The following is a 17,909-nucleotide window of genomic DNA, read 5'->3' on the forward strand; positions in this document are numbered from 1 at the left end:
TACTGGAGCCTACCAGGGAGAAGGCATTTCTGGATTTAGTGTTGTGTAATGAACCGGATTTGATAAGGCAACTCAAAGTAAAGGAACCATAATAAGTTTTAATCTGCAATTTGAGACGGAGAAGGTAAAATCGGAAGTATCAGTATTGCAGTTGAACAAAGGGGACTATGGAGGCATGAGGGAGGAGCTGGTCAAAGTCGACTGGAAAGGGACCCTAGCAGCAATGATGGTGGAACAGCAATGGCAGGTATTTCTGGGAATAAGCCAGAAGATGCTGGATCATTTCATTCCAAAGAAGAAGAAAGATTCGAAGGGGAGTAAGAGGCGACTGTGGCTGACAAGGGAAGTCAAGGACTGTATAAAAATAAAAGAGAAGATGTATAACATAGCAAAGATGTGCTGGAAGCCAGAAGATTGAGAAACCTTTAAAGATCAACAGAAGGTGAATAAAAAGGCAATACGGGGAGAAAAGATGAAGTACGAAGGTAAGCTAGCCAAGAATATAAAGGAGGATAGTAAAAGCTTCTTTAGGTACATGAAGAGGAAAAAAATAGTTAAAACAAACATGGGTCCCTTGAAGACAGAAACAGGTGAATTTATTATGGGGAACAAGCAAATGGAAGACGAGTTGAACAGGTACTTTGGATCTGTCGTCACTAAGGAAGACACAAACAATCTCCCAGATGTACTAGTGGACAGAGGTCCTAGGGTGACGGTGGAACTGAAGGAAATTCACATTAGTCAAGAAATGGTGTTGGGTAGACTGATGGGACTGAAGGCTGATAAATCCCCAGGGCCTGACGGTCTGCATCCCAGGGTACTCAAGGAGGTGGCTCTAGAAATTGCGGACGCATCGGTGATCATTTTCCAATGTTCTGTAGATTCAGGATCAGTTCCTGTGGATTGGAGGGCAGCTAATGCTATCCCATCTTTTATGAAAGGAGGGAGGGAGAAAGCAGAGAATTATAGACTAGTTAGCCTGACATCAGTGGTGAGAAGATGCTGGAGTCGATTATTAAAGGCGCATTTGGATAGCAGTAGCAGGATCGGTCCAAGTCAACATGGATTTACGATGGGGAAATCATGCTTGACAAATCTTCTGGAATTTTTTGAGGATGTAACAGGTAAAATGGACAAGGGAGAGCCAGTGGATGTAATGTACCTGGACTTTCAGAAAGCCTTTGATAAGGTCCCACACAGGAGAATACTGGGCAAAATTAGAGCACATGGTATTGGGGGGCCGGTATTGACATGGATAGAAAATTGGTTTGCAGACAGGAAACAAAGAGTAGGGATTAACTGTCCCTTTCAGAATGGCAGGCAGTGACTAGTGGGGTGCCGCCGCAAGGCTTGGTGCTGGGACCGCAGCTATTTACAATATACATTAATGATTTAGATGAAGGAATTAAAAGTACCATTATCAAATTTGCAGATGATACAAAGCTGGGTGGCAGTGTGAACTGTGAAGAGGATGCGATGAGGATGCAGGGTGACTTGGACAGGTCGGGTGAGTGGGCAGATGCATGGCAGATGCAGTTTAATGTCGATAAATGTGAGGTTATCCACTTTGGTGGCAAGAAAGGAAGACAGATTATTATCTGAATGGTGTCAGGTTAGGAAAAGGGGAAGTACAACGAGACCTGGGTGTTCTTGTACATCAGTCACTGATAGTAAACATGCAGGTACAGCAGGCAGTGGAGAAAGCTAATGGCATGTTGGCCTTCATAATGAGAGGAGTTGAGTATAGGAGCAAAGAGGTCCTTCTGCAGTTGTACAGGGCCCTGGTGAGAACACACCTGGAGTATTGTGTGCAGTTTTGGTCTCCTAATTTGAGGAAAGACATTCTTGCTATTGAGGGAGTGCAGCATAGGTTCACGAGGTTAATTCCCGGGATGGCGGGACTGTCATATGATAAAAGACTGGAGCGACTGGGCTTGTATTCACTGGAATTTAGAAGGATGAGAGGGGATCTTATAGAAACATATAAAATTATTAAGGGATTGGACACGCTAGATGCAGGAAATATGTTCCCAATATTGGGGGATTCCAGAACCAGGGGCCACAGTTTAAGAATAAGGGGTAGGCCATTTAGAACTGAGATGAGGAAAAAAAAATTCACACAGAGAATTTGTGGAATTCTCTGCCTCAAATGCAGTGGAGGCCGATTCACTGGATGCATTCAAAAGAATTAGATAGAGCTCTTTGGGATAGCGGAATCAAGGGATATGGGGAGAAGGCAGGAACAGGGTACTGATTGTGGATGATCAGCCATGATCACATTGAATGGCAGTGCTGGCTCGAAGGGCCAAATTGCCTACTTCTGCACCTATTGTCTATTGATCTATGTATCCCATAGGCCCTCTGGCTCAACTTGTCCATGCTGACCAAATTGCCCCATCTTAGCTTGTCCCACTTTCCTGCATATGGCCCATATCCTTTGAACCTTTCCTATCCAAGTACATGTCTAAGTGCCCTTTAAATGCAGGTTACTGCACCAGACTCAACTATGTCCTGTGGCAGTTCGTTCCATTTACCCAACGCCATTGAAGAAGACACTGTTGTGAAGACACTATTGCGACATTGTTGTGTGACAAGATTGTAACCATTAAGAGTGTGCCACATTCAGGGTGATGTGGCCCTCACTTGACCCACTCCTTCACTCCACTAAACACGGACCATTCCCACCACTGTCCTGACCACAGCTAGCTTTTGCCAGGAGATCCCGGGTGGCTGCAATAGGAGGACAACAGCCAGGAAAAGGCTTCTGGACGGCGACCATCATGGCATTTATGAGCAAGTGAGGGAAATGCTCAGCGGGAAACTGTTCCACACACAACGAAGAAATAAGTACGTTGAACCACAGGTTCAGCAGCTGTAATGTACTTGGAATTAATCGGAATGGGAAAAGGGCAATCCAGTTTTCTGCCAGTTTGTTTGGGATATGAATTGCAGTGCCTGCTTTAGTAATGAACTGTGTAAACAGAAAAGTAAGGGGCATGAGCAGCAACTTGAAATCAGTTCTTCCAAGATATGGGTAGCAGCTTTATCAGGTAAACAAACCAAACAAATCTTTTGAATAATGTGGGAAGAAACTGCAGACGCTGGTTTACACCGAAGATGCACACAAAATGCTGGAGTAACTCAGTGGGACAGCCAGCATCTCCGGAGAGAAGGAAATGGGCGACGTTTCAGGTTGAGACCCTTCTTCAGACGGAGAGTCAGTGGAGAGGGAAGCTAGAGATATGGAAGGGTGCAAAGAGCACGCAGGGTGTGAAAAGGACAGATCAAAGCAGACGTTCAGGGAAATGTACAATGTTTCATTGTTGGGAAAGGGGACGGTGACAACGAGGTGTACAAAGTAAAGTTAATCAGGTGGACCGTGAAACTAGTAGGAGAACTAGGGTGGGGGAGGGATGGAAAGAGAGGCAAAGCAAGGGTTACTTGAAGTTAGAGAAATCAATATTCATAGCGCTGGGTTATAAACTGCCCAGGTGAAATATGAGGTACTGTTCCTCCAATTTGCATTTGGCCTCACTCTGACAGTCAAGGGGGCCCAGGCCAAAAAGTTCAATACGGGAATGGGAGGGAAAGTTAAAGTCTTTAGAGGCCAGAAAATAATGATAACAATTTCTGCATCAGTAGCAGTCAGATGCTCCCCACACCAGCTTTAGTTGAGCACTTTCCAGCATCATTGAGGGAAGGAATTGCCATCTCCCTTCGCACTCACTTGAATTCCCACACTGATCATCCTCATCAATATCCTGGGGGTTGGACTCACACTGACCATGGACCAGGTGCATCAATGCTGTGGCCTACTTTGCAGGAGCAAAGCTGCGGTAACTGGTTCAAGCCCCCTTGTACACGTTCCATTGGGCTGCAGAGTGGAGCTCCAGGAACACCCAAGAACCTTAGTAGCTCCAGAACACTGACACTCCACCCATTTACTGAAACATCTACCTCCTCACCAGCAGAATATGGTGGCTGTAGCAGGTATTGGCTACAAAATAGCCAGACAGCATAGAAACAGGCCCTTCAGCCTAAACTGCGCAACCAGCAGGCGCGGGGTGAGCGGCGAGAGGAGAAGGGCGAGGGGAGAGCCCTGCTGCCGGCGGCCATCTTGTTTGGCGAGTGAGGAGGGAAGCGCAATTGAAGTCGTACGTGCCCCATTGTGATGTCATACGCTGCGCACTTTCAAGAAATGGGAATTTTTAAACTTTAAAATCTCTCTAGCTTTAAAAATATAACTTCAATTTGAATGGGAGTTGTTTCAAATTGTGCCCAGGATAATGGTGAGTAAATTGGGCCAAAAATTGTGGCGCTATGGTGTGCTGTTTGTGCTGTGCGGAACCACAAAGTTATGGTGCACACATACACACAAACAAACGGAGAGTTTGAGGGAGGGAGGGAGGGAGGGAGGGAGGGAGGATCGTTCGCAGCAGGGAAATATCTTTGTGCCAAAATGCTTACTTACCTTTCGACTTTAAGGTTTTAGCACTGTTTAGTCTTCTCAAATCTAATGATGAACTTTCCACTGAATGTAACTTTGATAGTGATCTACAAGACACAGATATAAATATATAGAACGACGATTCTTCCTAAGTGTATACGAAATGCACATCAGAGAGAGATGGGTTTGTCTGGTTTTATGCTGCCATTTGTGCCCATGAGATAAACCAGACAGCTGCGCAATCAGTTACCAAACAAATAGAGGCAGACGTGGCAACTGATTTCCAATTAGCCAAGGCCCACAAACCTCAACAAATGACCAACAAAATAATCTGCTTTCGGCAGCATATTGGCACAGTGGTAAAGCTGCTGCCTCACAGCGCCAGAGACCCAGGTTCGATCCTGACCTCGAGAACTATCTGTGTGTGAAGTTTATGCACTCTGTGACCACGTGGGTTTCCTCTGGGTGCTCCGGTTTCCTCCCACATTCCAAAGTTGTGCAGGTTTGTAGGTTAATTGGCGTCTGTAAATTGCTCGAGAGTGTGAGATGTAAAAGTGCGACAACATCGAACTAGCTTGAACAGGTGATTGATGGTTGGCTGTGATACTCAATTAAACAATGTAACCTACAGCTTTTAGTATTGTGGCCTGCAGTAACTGAAGTAAAGGATGCATTTGAAAATACTAATGTTTGAAACTTCTGTGGGGAAAAAAAAATCAGTAAGGCTTTCGACAAGGTTCTGCACGGTAGGCTGCTCTGGAAGGTTAGATCCAAGGAGAGATAGCTGAATGGATAGCAAATAGGCTCCATGGAAGGAAGCAGAGTATGACGGTTGAAGGTTGCTTCTTGGACCGGAGGATGTGCCTCAGGGTTCGGTGCTGGGCCCGTTACTGTTTGTCATCTACATCAATCATTTGGATGAGAACATGCAGGGCAAGATTGGCAAGTTTGGTGATGGTACAAAGATTAGTGGTTTTGCAGATAGTGAAAATGGTTGTGAAAGATTGCAGCAGGATCTGGATCGATTGGCCAGGTGGGCAGAGGAGTCGTTGATGGAATTTAATACAGGGAAGTGTGAGGTATTGCATTTTGGGATGTCAAACAAGGGCAGGATCTGCACAGTAAATGGTAGGCCTCTGGGTAGTGTTGTAGAGAAGAGGGATCTTCTCTCCTGGAAGAGTCCAGGTGCATGGTTCCTTGAAGGTCGCAGGTAAATAAGGTGGTCAAAAAGTCTTTTGGCACTTTGGCCTTCATCAGTCAGAGTATTGAGTATAGAAGTTGGGAGGTCATGTTGCAGTTGTATAAGACGTTGGTGAGACCTCATTTAGAATATTGTGTTCAGTTCTGGGCACCATGTTATAGGAAAGATATTGTCAAGCTTAAAAGGATTCAGAAAAAAATTACAAAGATGTTGCCAGGACTAGAGGGTGTGAGCTATCGGGAGAGGTTGAGTAGGCTGGGTCTCTATTCCATGGAGCGTAGGAGGATGAGGGGAGATCTTATAGAGGTGTACAAAATCATGCGAGGAATAGATCGGGTAGATGCACAGATCGATTTATTCACAAAATGCTGGAGTAACTCAGCAGGTCAGGCAGCATCTCGGGAGAGAAGGAATGGGTGACGTTTCGGGTCGAGACCCTTCTTCAGACTGATGTCGGGGGTGGGACAAAGGAAGGATATAGGTGGAGACAGGAAGATAGAGGGAGATCTGGGAAGGAGGAGGGGAAGGGAGGGACAGAGGAGCTATCTGAAGTTGGAGAAGTCGACGTTCATACCACCGGGCCGCAAACTGCCCAGGCGAAATATGAGGTGCTGCTCCTCCAATTTCCGGCGGGCCTCACTATGGCACTGGAGGAGGCCCATGACAGAGAGGTCAGACTGGGAATGGGAGGGGGAGTTAAAGTGCTGGGCCACCGGGAGATCAGTTGCGTTAATGCGGACCGAGCGCAGGTGTTCAGCGAAGCGATCGCCGAGCCTGCGCTTGGTTTCGCCGATATAAATAAGTTGACATCTAGAGCAGCGGATGCAATAGATGAGGTTGGAGGAGGTGCAGGTGAACCTCTGTCTCACCTGGAAAGACTGTTTGGGTCCTTTGATGGAGTTGAGGGGGGAGGTAAAGGGACAGGTGTTGCATCTCGTGCGGTTGCAAGGGAAAGTGCCCGGGGTTAGGGTGGTTTGGGTAGGAAGGGACGAGTGGACCAGGGAGTTGCGGAGGGAACGGTCTCTGCGGAACGCAGAGAGGGGAGGGGATGGGAAGATATGGCCAGTGGTGGGGTCCTGTTGTAGGTGACGGAAATGTTGGTGGATGATATGTTGGATCCGCTGGCTGGTGGGGTGGAAGGTGAGAACGAGGGGGATTCTGTCCTTGTTGCGAGTGGGGGGAGGGGGAGCAAGAGCGGAGCTGCGGGATGTAGAAGAAACCCTAGTGAGAGCCTCATCTATAATGGAGGAGGGGAAGCCCCGTTTTCTGAAAAACGAGGACATCTCGGAAGCCCTAGTCTGAAACACCTCATCCCGGGCGCAGATGCGGCATAGACGGAGGAATTGGGAGTAATTCGAGTAGACGGAGTAATTGGGTAGATGCACAGAGTCTCTTGCCCAGAGTAAGGGAGATCTTGTAGAGGTATACAAAATCATGCAAGGAATAGATCGGGTAGATGCACAGAGTCTCTTGCCCAGAGTAAGGGAATCGGGGATCAGAGGACATTGGTTCAAGGTGAAGGTGAAAAGATTTAATAGGAATCCGAGGGGTAACTTTTTCACACAAAGGGTGGTGGGTGTATGGAACAAGCTGCCAGAGGAGGTTGTTGAGGCTGGGACTATCCCATCGTTTAAGAAACAGTTAGACAAGTACATGGATAGGACAGGTTTGGAGGGATATGGACCAAGTGCAGGTAGGTGGGACTAGTGTAGCTGGGACATTGTTGGCCGGTGTGGGCGAGTTGGGCTGAAGGGCCTGTTTCCACACTGTATCACTCTATGACTCTATGCTATCACAAGTCTGAAACTGTCTAGTCCCGAGCCACCTTTCCACCACTGACACGATTGTCTTTATAACAACACAATTTTCTACTACACGAGATTTCTTAGTGCACAACTATTGTGACATGCAGAAGAGGGAATTGTTAAAAGTTAAATTCAATGGATTATAAATGGTGAAGCCATTGCCAGAGATTAGCTGCTGTGGCATGCAGAGATATGGACCGGTCAGACAGTGTTTAGAGATCATTATGGAACCATTATGAAGCACCACGATCTCCATAAGTTCATTACATTTTCCTTCGTCTCCCTTTGGCAGAAGATACAAAAGCTTGAAATTCTATATCACCAGATTCAGAAGCAGTTTCTTCCCCATTGTTATTAAACTACTGAATCCTACTAACTCCCATAAGTTAGGGTATAGTTGTGATCTTCCAATCTACCTCATTGTGGACATTTCACTTTTTTTCTATTACTGTAATACAATAATCCTGTAAAAATATATTCTACTCTCTGGTATCGTTCTCTTTCATTTAGCTTTTATACTTGTGTTTGGCTTCATTGTATTCATATATAGTATTATCTTATTTGATTGGATATTTCTCTCAGTGCACCACCTGTTGTACCTGTGTAAGAAATTAACTGCAGATGCTGATACAAATCGAAGGTATTTATTCACAAAATGCTGGAGTAACTCAGCAGGTCAGGCAGCATCTCAGGAGAGAAGGAATGGGCGACGTTTCGGGTCGAGACCCTGCTTCAGACAGAAGGGTCTCGACCTGTTCTACCTGTTTTGTATGACTTGATTGTACTCGTGTATAGTATAGGCCATGTCATTAGTGATAGGAGCAGAATTAGGCCATTCGGCCCATCAAGTCTACTCCGCCATTCAATCATGGCTGATCTATCTCTCACGCCTAACCCCATTCTCCTGCCTTCTCCACATAACCCCTGACACCCGTACTAATCAAGGATCTATCCATCTCTGCCTTAAAAATATCCATGGACAGCCTCCACAGCCTTCTGTGGCAAAGAATTCCACAGATTTACCACCCTCTGACTAAAGAAATTCCTCCTCATCTCCTTCCTAAAGGAACGTCCTTTAATTCCTTTGGTCCTAGACTCTCCCACTAGTGGAAACATCCTCTCCACATCCACTCTATCCATGCCTTTCACTGTTCGGTACATTTCAATGAGGTCCCTCCTCACTCTTCTAAATTCCAGCGAGTGCAGGCCCAGTGCCGGCAAACGCTCAGCATATGTTAACCCACTCATTACTGGGATCATTCTTGTAAACCTCTGGTGTGATATGATTTAATTGGATAGCAAGTGAACAAAAGCGTCTGACTGCACCTCAGTACATGTGACAATAATACGCCACGAGCAGTAATAGTTTCCCCCACTAGTTTAACATTAACTTTCAATACCTTTCACATATGCCATGAATTACATCCTGCTTGCATGGATCTGAATTTTATTTCCTTGAAGCAGGTTACATCGATCACTGGAATATTGGTCATCAAGAAAGAGCTTTCTAATTGCTCACTGTCCTGTGAAATATAGTAGGACTACTTTCCGTTTAGTTTAGTTTAGAGATACACCGTGGAAACATGCCCAAAAACGTGTTCTGTCCTACACATTAGGGACAATTTACAGAAGCTAATTAATTTACAAACCTGCACATCTTTGGGATGTGGGAGGAAACTCGTGCTGCCACAAGGAGAACATATAAACTTGTATGGACAGCACTCCATATTCATGATCAACCCCGGGTGTCTGGCTCCGGGTTAAGGCAGCAATTCTACCTCTGCTATTGTGCCTCCCAATTCTCAAGTTATAATTTTCTCAAAGACTGTGATATTAAGTAGAGAGAGAAACAGGTCTGTATACTTACCGTATTATTCCTGGGGTATGCAAACTGATAATCTCCCTTTACAAGTGGTTCGTATTTTATACTTTCTGGGTTGCTGTCAAATGTTACACTCATTGTTGCATGTTTCAATTGCACTATAGAGAACCAAAAAGTGTTTTCCCTTTCTGAATTGTTCACTTTCAGTGTGAACAAAGCAGTGGCCGTTCTTTCAGCATTGAATGACACCGTGCTGCGACCTTTGTACAAAAAAATAACATTAACAGATTAATCATAGAAACCACAAAACGTTCAATAAAATCATAACATTTTGTTTTAACAATAAATCATAACATTTTGTTTTAACAACATCAACAAATACCTCATAAGCAATAAGGAACATTGTTGGCAGATCCAAGCAAAGCTTCTCTTACGAGACTGAAGGTGGAATGGCCAAATATTTATGGAACTTCTCTGCATAAACTTGGAAAATGGTTTCTTGCAGTAAATTGAAATGTGTTGTCACTGGTAAGTTATAAGTCATATTTTTGTCTTACAAATTTGATTGGGTTTATCTGAGGAGGTGATTGATTAGGGTAGGGCAGTGGATGCTGTCCACATGGATTTTAGGAAAACACTAGACCAAGTGGACCCGTTGGGCCCAAATCTGCATTGGTGCAGCCCCCTATCCTACCCCCCTCCCCCTCCCCTCCCCTCCCCCTCTCCCTCCCTCTCCCTCCTCCATCCCCTCCCTCCTCCCTCCCCCTCTCCTCCCCTCCTCCTCCCCTGCCCCTCCCCCACTCCATCCCCCTCAACCCCCCTCCCTCCCTCCACCTCCTCCCTCCCTCCCCCCTCCCTCCCTAGGAGATAGATTTAAACTTTAAAATGTGAATAACTAAAAATATAACACCGATTTCAATAGCACCAAAGGGCCGACGGTGAGTAAGGCGGGCCTAAAATTGTTATATATGTATAAATGTAGATGATTTGTTCGGTAAGTTTGCAGATGACCCCAAAATTGAAAGACTTGCAGACAGTGAGGGAGGTTGTCAAAGTGTTCAGTGGGATATGGATCAGCAACAGAAATGGGTAAAGAAATGGCTGATTGAAGTTAATCTGAGTAAGTGTGAGGTGTTGCTCTTTGGGAGGTTGCATATAAGGGGAAAATATATAGTTAATGGTAAGACTCTTAACAGTATTAATGCACAGAGGGATCATGGGTTCCAAGTCTTTTACTTCCCTGAAAGTGGAAACACAAGTAGATCGAGTGGTAAAGATTGCATATGATACGGTTGCCTTCATCGGTCCGGGCATTGAGTACAAGAGTCATTAAGTCAACTTTATAGGACTTTGGTTAGGATGCATTTGGAGTGTTGCGTCAGTTCTGGTCACCCTATTAAAGGAAGAATGCGAAGACTTGTGAGAGAATGCAGAAGATATTTACCAGAAACTTTCCTGGATTTGAGGATATTAGCTACGTTTGCAATGTTTTCTCAGGAAGCTGCCGGGAGAGCTGGTAGAAGTATATAAAATCATCAGGATAGACGGTCAGAACCCTTTTTCCTAGACTAGAGGTAGGGTTGCCAACTTTCTCACTTCCAAATAAGGGACAAGGTGACGTCGCCACCCGCGTTCCACATGACCTCACCCAGCCAGCAGCCACGTGCTCCCGCTCCATCAAAGGCGGGACGGGAGGCGGGTTGCCATGCAACCTCCGTTATGCGGCGCTCAGGCCTCCTGGCCTACACTGTCCGGGCCTACAGCAGCCCTCGAGCCTACAGTGTCCGGGCCTACACTGTCCGGGCCCGCACTGTCCGGGCCTACAGTGCCCCCTGGGCCTAATACGGGACAAGGGTGGTCCCGTACGGGACAAGGGTGGTCCCGTACGGGACAATCCAATTTAGCCCAAAATACGGGATGTCCCGGCTAATACTGGACAGTTGGCAACCCTAACTAGAGGGTATAGCATTAAGATGAGAGGGACAAAGTTTAAAGTAGATCTGTGGGACAAGGTGTTTTTTTTACACTTAAAGGGTAGTGGGTGCCTGGAATGCACTGCCAGGGGTAGAGGTAGAGGTGGAGGCAGATACAATTGTGAAATTTAAGAGGGTTTTGGGTAGGCATATGGATATGTAAGTAAAGGAGGGGTATGGATCACGTGCAGGCAGAGGATAGTAGTTTAATTTAGCATCACGTTTGGCACAGATATTATGGGCCAAAATGCCTGTTCCTGTGCTCTACTGTTCTGTGCTTGTGTCTATTTTCAGCTGCCATATACAGTATTTGCAAAGATGCACAGATCATAGGGAACCTCTCTGATGAATTAGCTGAAGTCACTGAGAGACACCCATTGAGACAGGGCAGGAACATCTGTTTTACTCATGGCTGCAGACATACAGATTAGCAACTGGAGGCTGCCCTGCTTGTCCTGCCTTGCTGTCTGCCAGGTCTCTCCAGACCAGACAAGATCCTCAATTCGGTCACTCGGTAATCAAGCATTAAAATTGTACATTTGAATCATTTGCAAGATAATTTTCCAGGCGGTAGGTTGGAAAGAATTTTACCTTGTTGGTCAACGATCATGTGTCGTATATTATATTGAAAACAGATTTCACGGATTGCACGCATCGAGCAGTAAGAATTGGCCACATTGAAGCACAATTTCTTTTCATCTGCAGGAAACAAGACAACTTTGAGATGGTACCATAACTAAATATTAAAAGAGATTTAAAAGAATGATCATTAAACATCAAATCCACAAGTTTCAGATAATGTCGGAAACTCGAAAACCAATATGGCACAAACTGTTTGAAAAAGAAACTTCTGCTTTCTGTCATTATTTCCATTTATAACTGAACAGGCATTTTCTTAATATAAGCAAATACAATATCATAGTTTTGATTATGCAATTTATTACAATCAACATAATGCTTGCATTCAAAAGGTGTGAATATTTCAGAGTTACACCTCAGATACCACACAGAGAGGTTGCAACGGCTGAGACTTTTCTTTGACCTTTGAAAGAGATTTGGGCAGATGCATGGATTGAAAGGGTTTGAAGGATTTGAGCCAAATGGGACTAGCACAATATGGCAACTTGGTCGGCATGGCCAAGAGCATTCTCCTTGCGTACACAATGTACAACCTACATTTAAACTTTAGTGCCAATTTGCTATCATCTACTAAATATGACAGTTTACTTGTGAATTTCTCAATTCAAAAATATATTCTCTGTTTTATGTTTAACAACCTAGTTACCATTTTATTACATCCTTGGTGTTTTAGCTTGGAGTCAAAGGTGACAGAGAAATCCAAATATATAAGCAAAGCAAAGCATCTGATGCAGGCTGATGAGATTAGTTCATCTTGGTATCATGTTGGGCACAGACATTGAGGGCCAATTCCTGTGCTGTTCTTAGTTCCAAGAAGTCTATTTGACAAATTCTGGTAGGACATTTAGGGAAATTAAATTCTGGTAGCACACACATAGTAAATGGCAGGGATCTTAGGAATGTTGATGTACCCTGAGAGCCCTAAGGGAACAGGTCCATAGCTCTCTAAACTTGGCAGTCTAGGTAGATAGGGTAGTCAAGAAGGCATTTGGCATGTTTGCCTTCAGAGGTTGAGACATTGAGTGTAAGAGTTGGTTGGACCACACTCACAGTGTTGTGTGCAGTCCTGGTCCCCGCACGACAGGTACGCTGTGGTAGCAATAGAGAGGGTGCAGGAGAACGATTCACCAGGATGTTGCCCGGAATGGAAGGCCTTAGTTTGAGGAAGAGATTGTATAAACCGGGTTCATTCACACCAAAACACAGAAGGCTGAGGGGCAACCTTACAAAGATTTGTAAAATTATGAGGGGCCTGGACAGGATAGATAGGTTCAGTGGTCAGGGTCATTCATTCAGGGCAGGAGAATCTAGAATTAGGGGGCACGGGTTTAAGGTCAGAGGGGAAAAAAATGAAAGGAGATTAAGGGGTAGGTTTTTCTACACGGAGGGTGGTGAATATCTGAAGTGAGCTGCCATTGGAGGTGGCATGTTTCAAAGGCATTTGGACAGATAGCGCAGCGGTAGAGTTGCTGCTTTACAGCGAATGCAGCGCCGGAGACTCAGGTTCGATCCTGACTACGGGTGCTGCACTGTAAGGAGTTTGTACGTTCTCCCCGTGACCTGCGTGGGTTTTCTCCGAGATCTTCGGTTTCCTCCCACACTCCAAAGACGTACAGGTATGTAGGTTAATTGGCTGGGTAAATGTAAAAATTGTCCCTAGTGGGTGTAGGATAGTGTTAATGTACGGGGATCGCTGGGCGGCACGGACTTGGAGGGCCGAAAAGGCTTGTTTCCGGCTGTATATATATGATATGATGATATGATACTCCGATAAGAAAAGTACACAGGCTTCATGTAGGCAAATGAGATTAACGTAGCAAGACTTGGTCAAGATGGGGGAGGGTCCCTACTGCTTCGTCACTTATGCTCCTTAAAAAAGAATTTAAAATAAAAATTCTGAGGACGTGTCAGGGATTTTCACGAACTACATGGTCTCGTTCTCACGGTGTATGTTTTGGGCCTGAGAGTGCATAGCATTAATTAAAATTCAACCTTTAAATATGCAGCAGCACACTTAATTAATCTAGTGCTAATGATGTGTCCATCAGCACTTACTGCACTGATACTCCTAATCAACGCAATCAAAAATAAATACTATCCATTTCTAATTGACTGCACCAGGAGACAATGAAATATTCTGCAGGAAGATTGTATCGTTTAATGCAGAGGCAAGGAGATATTCCCAAAGTACATCGCTTATGTACATCAGTCTGAAGAAGGGTCTCTCCTGAGATGCTGCCTGACCCGCTGAGTTGCTCCAGCATTTTGTGAATAAATACCTTCGCTTTGTTAAATGGAGATGAGGTTATGGGGAGAAGGCAGGAGAATGGGATTGAGAGGGAAAGATAGATCACAGAAAGGAGACGAGGAGGAATGTCTTTAGCCAGCGGGGAGTAAATCTGTGGAATTCATTGCCACAGACGGCTGTGGAAGTCGTCAATGAATATTTATAAGGCGGAAATTGACAGATTCTTTATTAGTACGGGTGTCAGGAATTATGGGGAGAAGGCAGGAGAATGGGATTGAGAGGGAAAGATAGATCAGCCACGATTGAATGGCAGAGTAGACTTGATGGGCCAAATGGCCTAATTCTACTCCTACAACTAATAAATAGATTCTACTACTTAGCATTTTGTGATCCTCTATTCAATTGTTGTCCTTTTGTGTATGATCTGCATCCAAGCTATCGTTGACAGAGTAGCTAACAGATATTTGATGAAACAGAATAGCCCACAAAGTCAGTTTCTCCTGTGAGGGGAAAGCTGGTGTGGATCATTGTCGAGGACTCCATTAGAAAAGCTCGCAATGCATTCACCATCAATTCAATGATGGAGATTTCACAACATTTTACAAGTAAGACGAGGTGGAATGAATATTCACTTTCTACTTGTTTCTACCAAACATCTATCACCAGAATGGAAATCCAACCATGGTGTGATGAGATGGCGGTTTGTCTGATGGTCCCTTATTCACAAGATCACTTTTGCAGGCTTTACTGCCCACAAAATTCCCGTGGTAATTTTGTCTTCATTTCAACAAATATTTCACAATAAATCAGCTCTCTTATCGAGTCAAACATTAATCGCATTCACATTCAGTGACCAGTTTAACTTACCACTGATACATTTGGGAATTTCCATTGTTCCATTCTGGCAATATCGCCTTGCAGGAGGTTCCACTTGAAAACCCTGAGAGCACTTAAATTCTAAGACACCACCGTGTTTCACATCTATCCCCTTCTCAATTCTCCACATCAAGGATAACGAATTCTTGTTGAAATCTTCTTGTGTCAATATACAAGGTACTAAATCACAGGAAAATATTATTTAAGTATTTACACTTGGGATGAACAATTTTTAAATACATAGTATTTTTTCAAATCAAATCAATTTACATAGATAACACCCTGGTTACAATACTTTATTTCCATGAGTGAAATACCATTTCTTGCTTTTGCAACGTATCCCTCACAGATCATCAGCAGATCATGTAATCAAATTTCAATGAACATAAACGAAAATATACCATAGGCTTCATGAGACCAGATGTGGACTGTCGAATCATGGCTCAGTCTGGTGGAATCAACCTCCCACTGGTTGTACAGAGCCATTTCCTTCCTAGAAATTGGGATGTTTTGTCCAGCTGACGTGTCCAAAGGCACCTGAAGGAGCTGGGCACTACAATGACCCATGCCCATCACCACCTTTACTGGGCAGGTGGCAGTATGGGACAGAGCAGTGCATGTATTTCCAAAAAGAGCTGCAGAAATAGCCAACCATTCACACTCTCATGAGCATTCATACAACATGGGGGTTTCCATGCAGTGTAAAGATCTAAAGGATATGCATCCCCCTACACCCTCTCTGCCCCACACCACCCTGGTGAGCTCCTATTTCTTCCACCAGTTCCCACCCCTCCCGTTCACATTACTTCTGGCTCCTCCATCGTATACTCAGCTCATCCCCGAGTTCCACGTTTCCCTTTCATCTCCCCCCTCTTTACCTCGCACCCTTCCACCCACACCTCCCCTTTGAGCTTTGTATTTCACTAATCTTCTCACTATCTGACTTCCCTTTGTCCATGGTCACTTATCCATCCACCTGTCAAGCAACCCTCCCTTCACAAGTACCACCTATCATTTGCCTGGCTTTGTCCTGCTCCCAACACTCTTGCTTTTTTTGCGTAGGGGTGACTACTCTTGAGACTGATGGTCTGAAAGAGAATCCGAACCCAAAATGTAGTCTGCACAATCCATCTCCAGATGCTGCCTGACCCGCTGAGTTCCTCCAGCACTTTGTGTGCCTCAATGAGGATTTACCTCATTGTTTTTGCCAACTTCCACATTCTGGAAGTTCCTTCAGATACCAATAAAGATCCATTTCAGGAGTGCCTGGGTGAGGTGGCAGCCAAATAATTTTTCCCTACTTGGGCAGGCTTCTAGACATTACGCCCATTCAGATTGTCAAACAACAGGCAATGAACTGCTTAAACATTTTGGGATATGCTGCCAAATCTAGTGTAGTAATGGCCACAGCGAAAAAACACAAAGCTTTTGCACAGAAACCTGGGAGTTACAGTCTCTCAGTGCTTCTATTTTCCCTCTCGCTCTTCACCTGCTTTCTCTTCAATTATTGCCAGTTCTGATGAAAGGTCACTGGTTTGAAACATTGCTCCATTTTGTTCTCTGGAGATACTGCCGACCTTGCTGGATGGTGCAGGCATTTACAATTTTACAGATTGCAATGGTTACCTGTCGCTGAAAGGAAATGCACGTGGCAGACATTTCACAACGAACCCTCGATTATTTAACTTTGTACAACTTGGACTTGCCAGATAAAGGATTTTCTGATGCACAGCTCTGCGTCATTATATCTCCGTGCACCTTTGGAGAAGGTTTCAATGCCAGGTCATTTGCGTCAATTAATCACTGTCGTGTCCTCACAACTCCTGTGTGACGGTCACACAGCAAATCGCCAGGAGTCATCTCCACAAACTCCTGATTCCCACAGAAGACAATCTCCAGTAGGTTATATGATTCCACAGCTGTGTGTAATACAAGGGGGTCAGCACACATCCACACGATCAAAACTTGGCAAAATAGATGCTGGAAGACAACTTGTAATCAAGATGTCACAATCTGCCCAGGATTGATAGGCCACTGTGAATGGTTTACAGAAAGCAAGATCCCGTTGATGCTCCTTGATTTCCAACCGAGAGAACTGTTCATCGAGCAGCACTTTGTGCACAAGCTGTGGGCAGGTGGATTTTGGAGATGCAACAACGTAATTTCAAGAGTTGTGCAACTTGCTGTGATGCTCGTGAAGAGATTCTGGTTTCTGATTGTGTACTGTGCAAGAGCACGAGGTCACCTGACTGTGGATTTATGACAACAACGAAAGTCAAATTTTCATCATCTGACATTGATTGTTTAGATGTCCTGAGGGTCCCACATGTGGTTCAATCATGAGATATGAAGCGGGTTTCCAGAGGGTCAGGGGAGTGTGTAGCCGCACCAGGGTCCAGAATATGGCTGGGTCAGGGGCTGGACTGTGGGCTGTGTGGTCAAAGCCTTGGACACCAGGGATCAGCAACATGGCCAGTTTGTGGCTGCATATTTCCCCGCTGTCTTTACACTCACCAGTTCTCACTGGACAATTTATTAGAGCACCAGTGTTTGGGTCTGAATAGGACCAATGTCCAATATTCCAGAAAATCCACCAGTCCAGCACCAAAGTGCCATGGATGCCGGATTATTGGAGTTTCACTGCAAAGAGAAATTACATTTGATGGACACAAAATCCAGGAGTAACTTAGTGGGTCAGGCAGCATTTTTGGACAAAAGGAATAGGTGATGTTTCGGTATGGAGCCCTTCTTCAGACTGAAGGACAGAGAAGGACAGAATGAAACAGGGCCGGCAACAGAAGACGTCAGGAAGAGTGCAGTCCATAATAGCCCATTGTTGGATGGAGAAGATATGCTATCAACAGGGACACAAGGATGCGAACAGTGGAACTAGGAGGA

General features: G+C 44.9%; 1 protein-coding gene across 2 annotated transcripts in view; it reads right to left on the bottom strand.

Moving 5' to 3' along the window:
• The window catches only part of LOC144597929 (complement factor H-like), a 53,282-nt gene that overhangs the window by 1,049 nt on the left and 34,324 nt on the right, over positions 1 to 17,909 (bottom strand). Inside the window, exons 13-16 of one of the 2 annotated variants that reach the window (XM_078407743.1) lie at positions 15,003 to 15,191; positions 11,840 to 11,947; positions 9,321 to 9,535; positions 4,472 to 4,554 (exon numbers count right to left, since the gene is read on the bottom strand). In XM_078407743.1, the coding sequence (XP_078263869.1) occupies positions 4,489 to 4,554; positions 9,321 to 9,535; positions 11,840 to 11,947; positions 15,003 to 15,191 (578 nt within the window). In that variant the 3' untranslated portion in view covers positions 4,472 to 4,488. Of the gene's footprint in view, positions 1 to 4,471; positions 4,555 to 9,320; positions 9,536 to 10,154; positions 10,669 to 11,839; positions 11,948 to 15,002; positions 15,192 to 17,909 lie in introns of those variants that run through there. The other variant, XM_078407744.1, reaches the window with a different exon arrangement.

This window comes from Rhinoraja longicauda, chromosome 11 (assembly GCF_053455715.1).
Source record: "Rhinoraja longicauda isolate Sanriku21f chromosome 11, sRhiLon1.1, whole genome shotgun sequence".
NCBI lineage: Eukaryota > Metazoa > Chordata > Chondrichthyes > Rajiformes > Arhynchobatidae > Rhinoraja > Rhinoraja longicauda.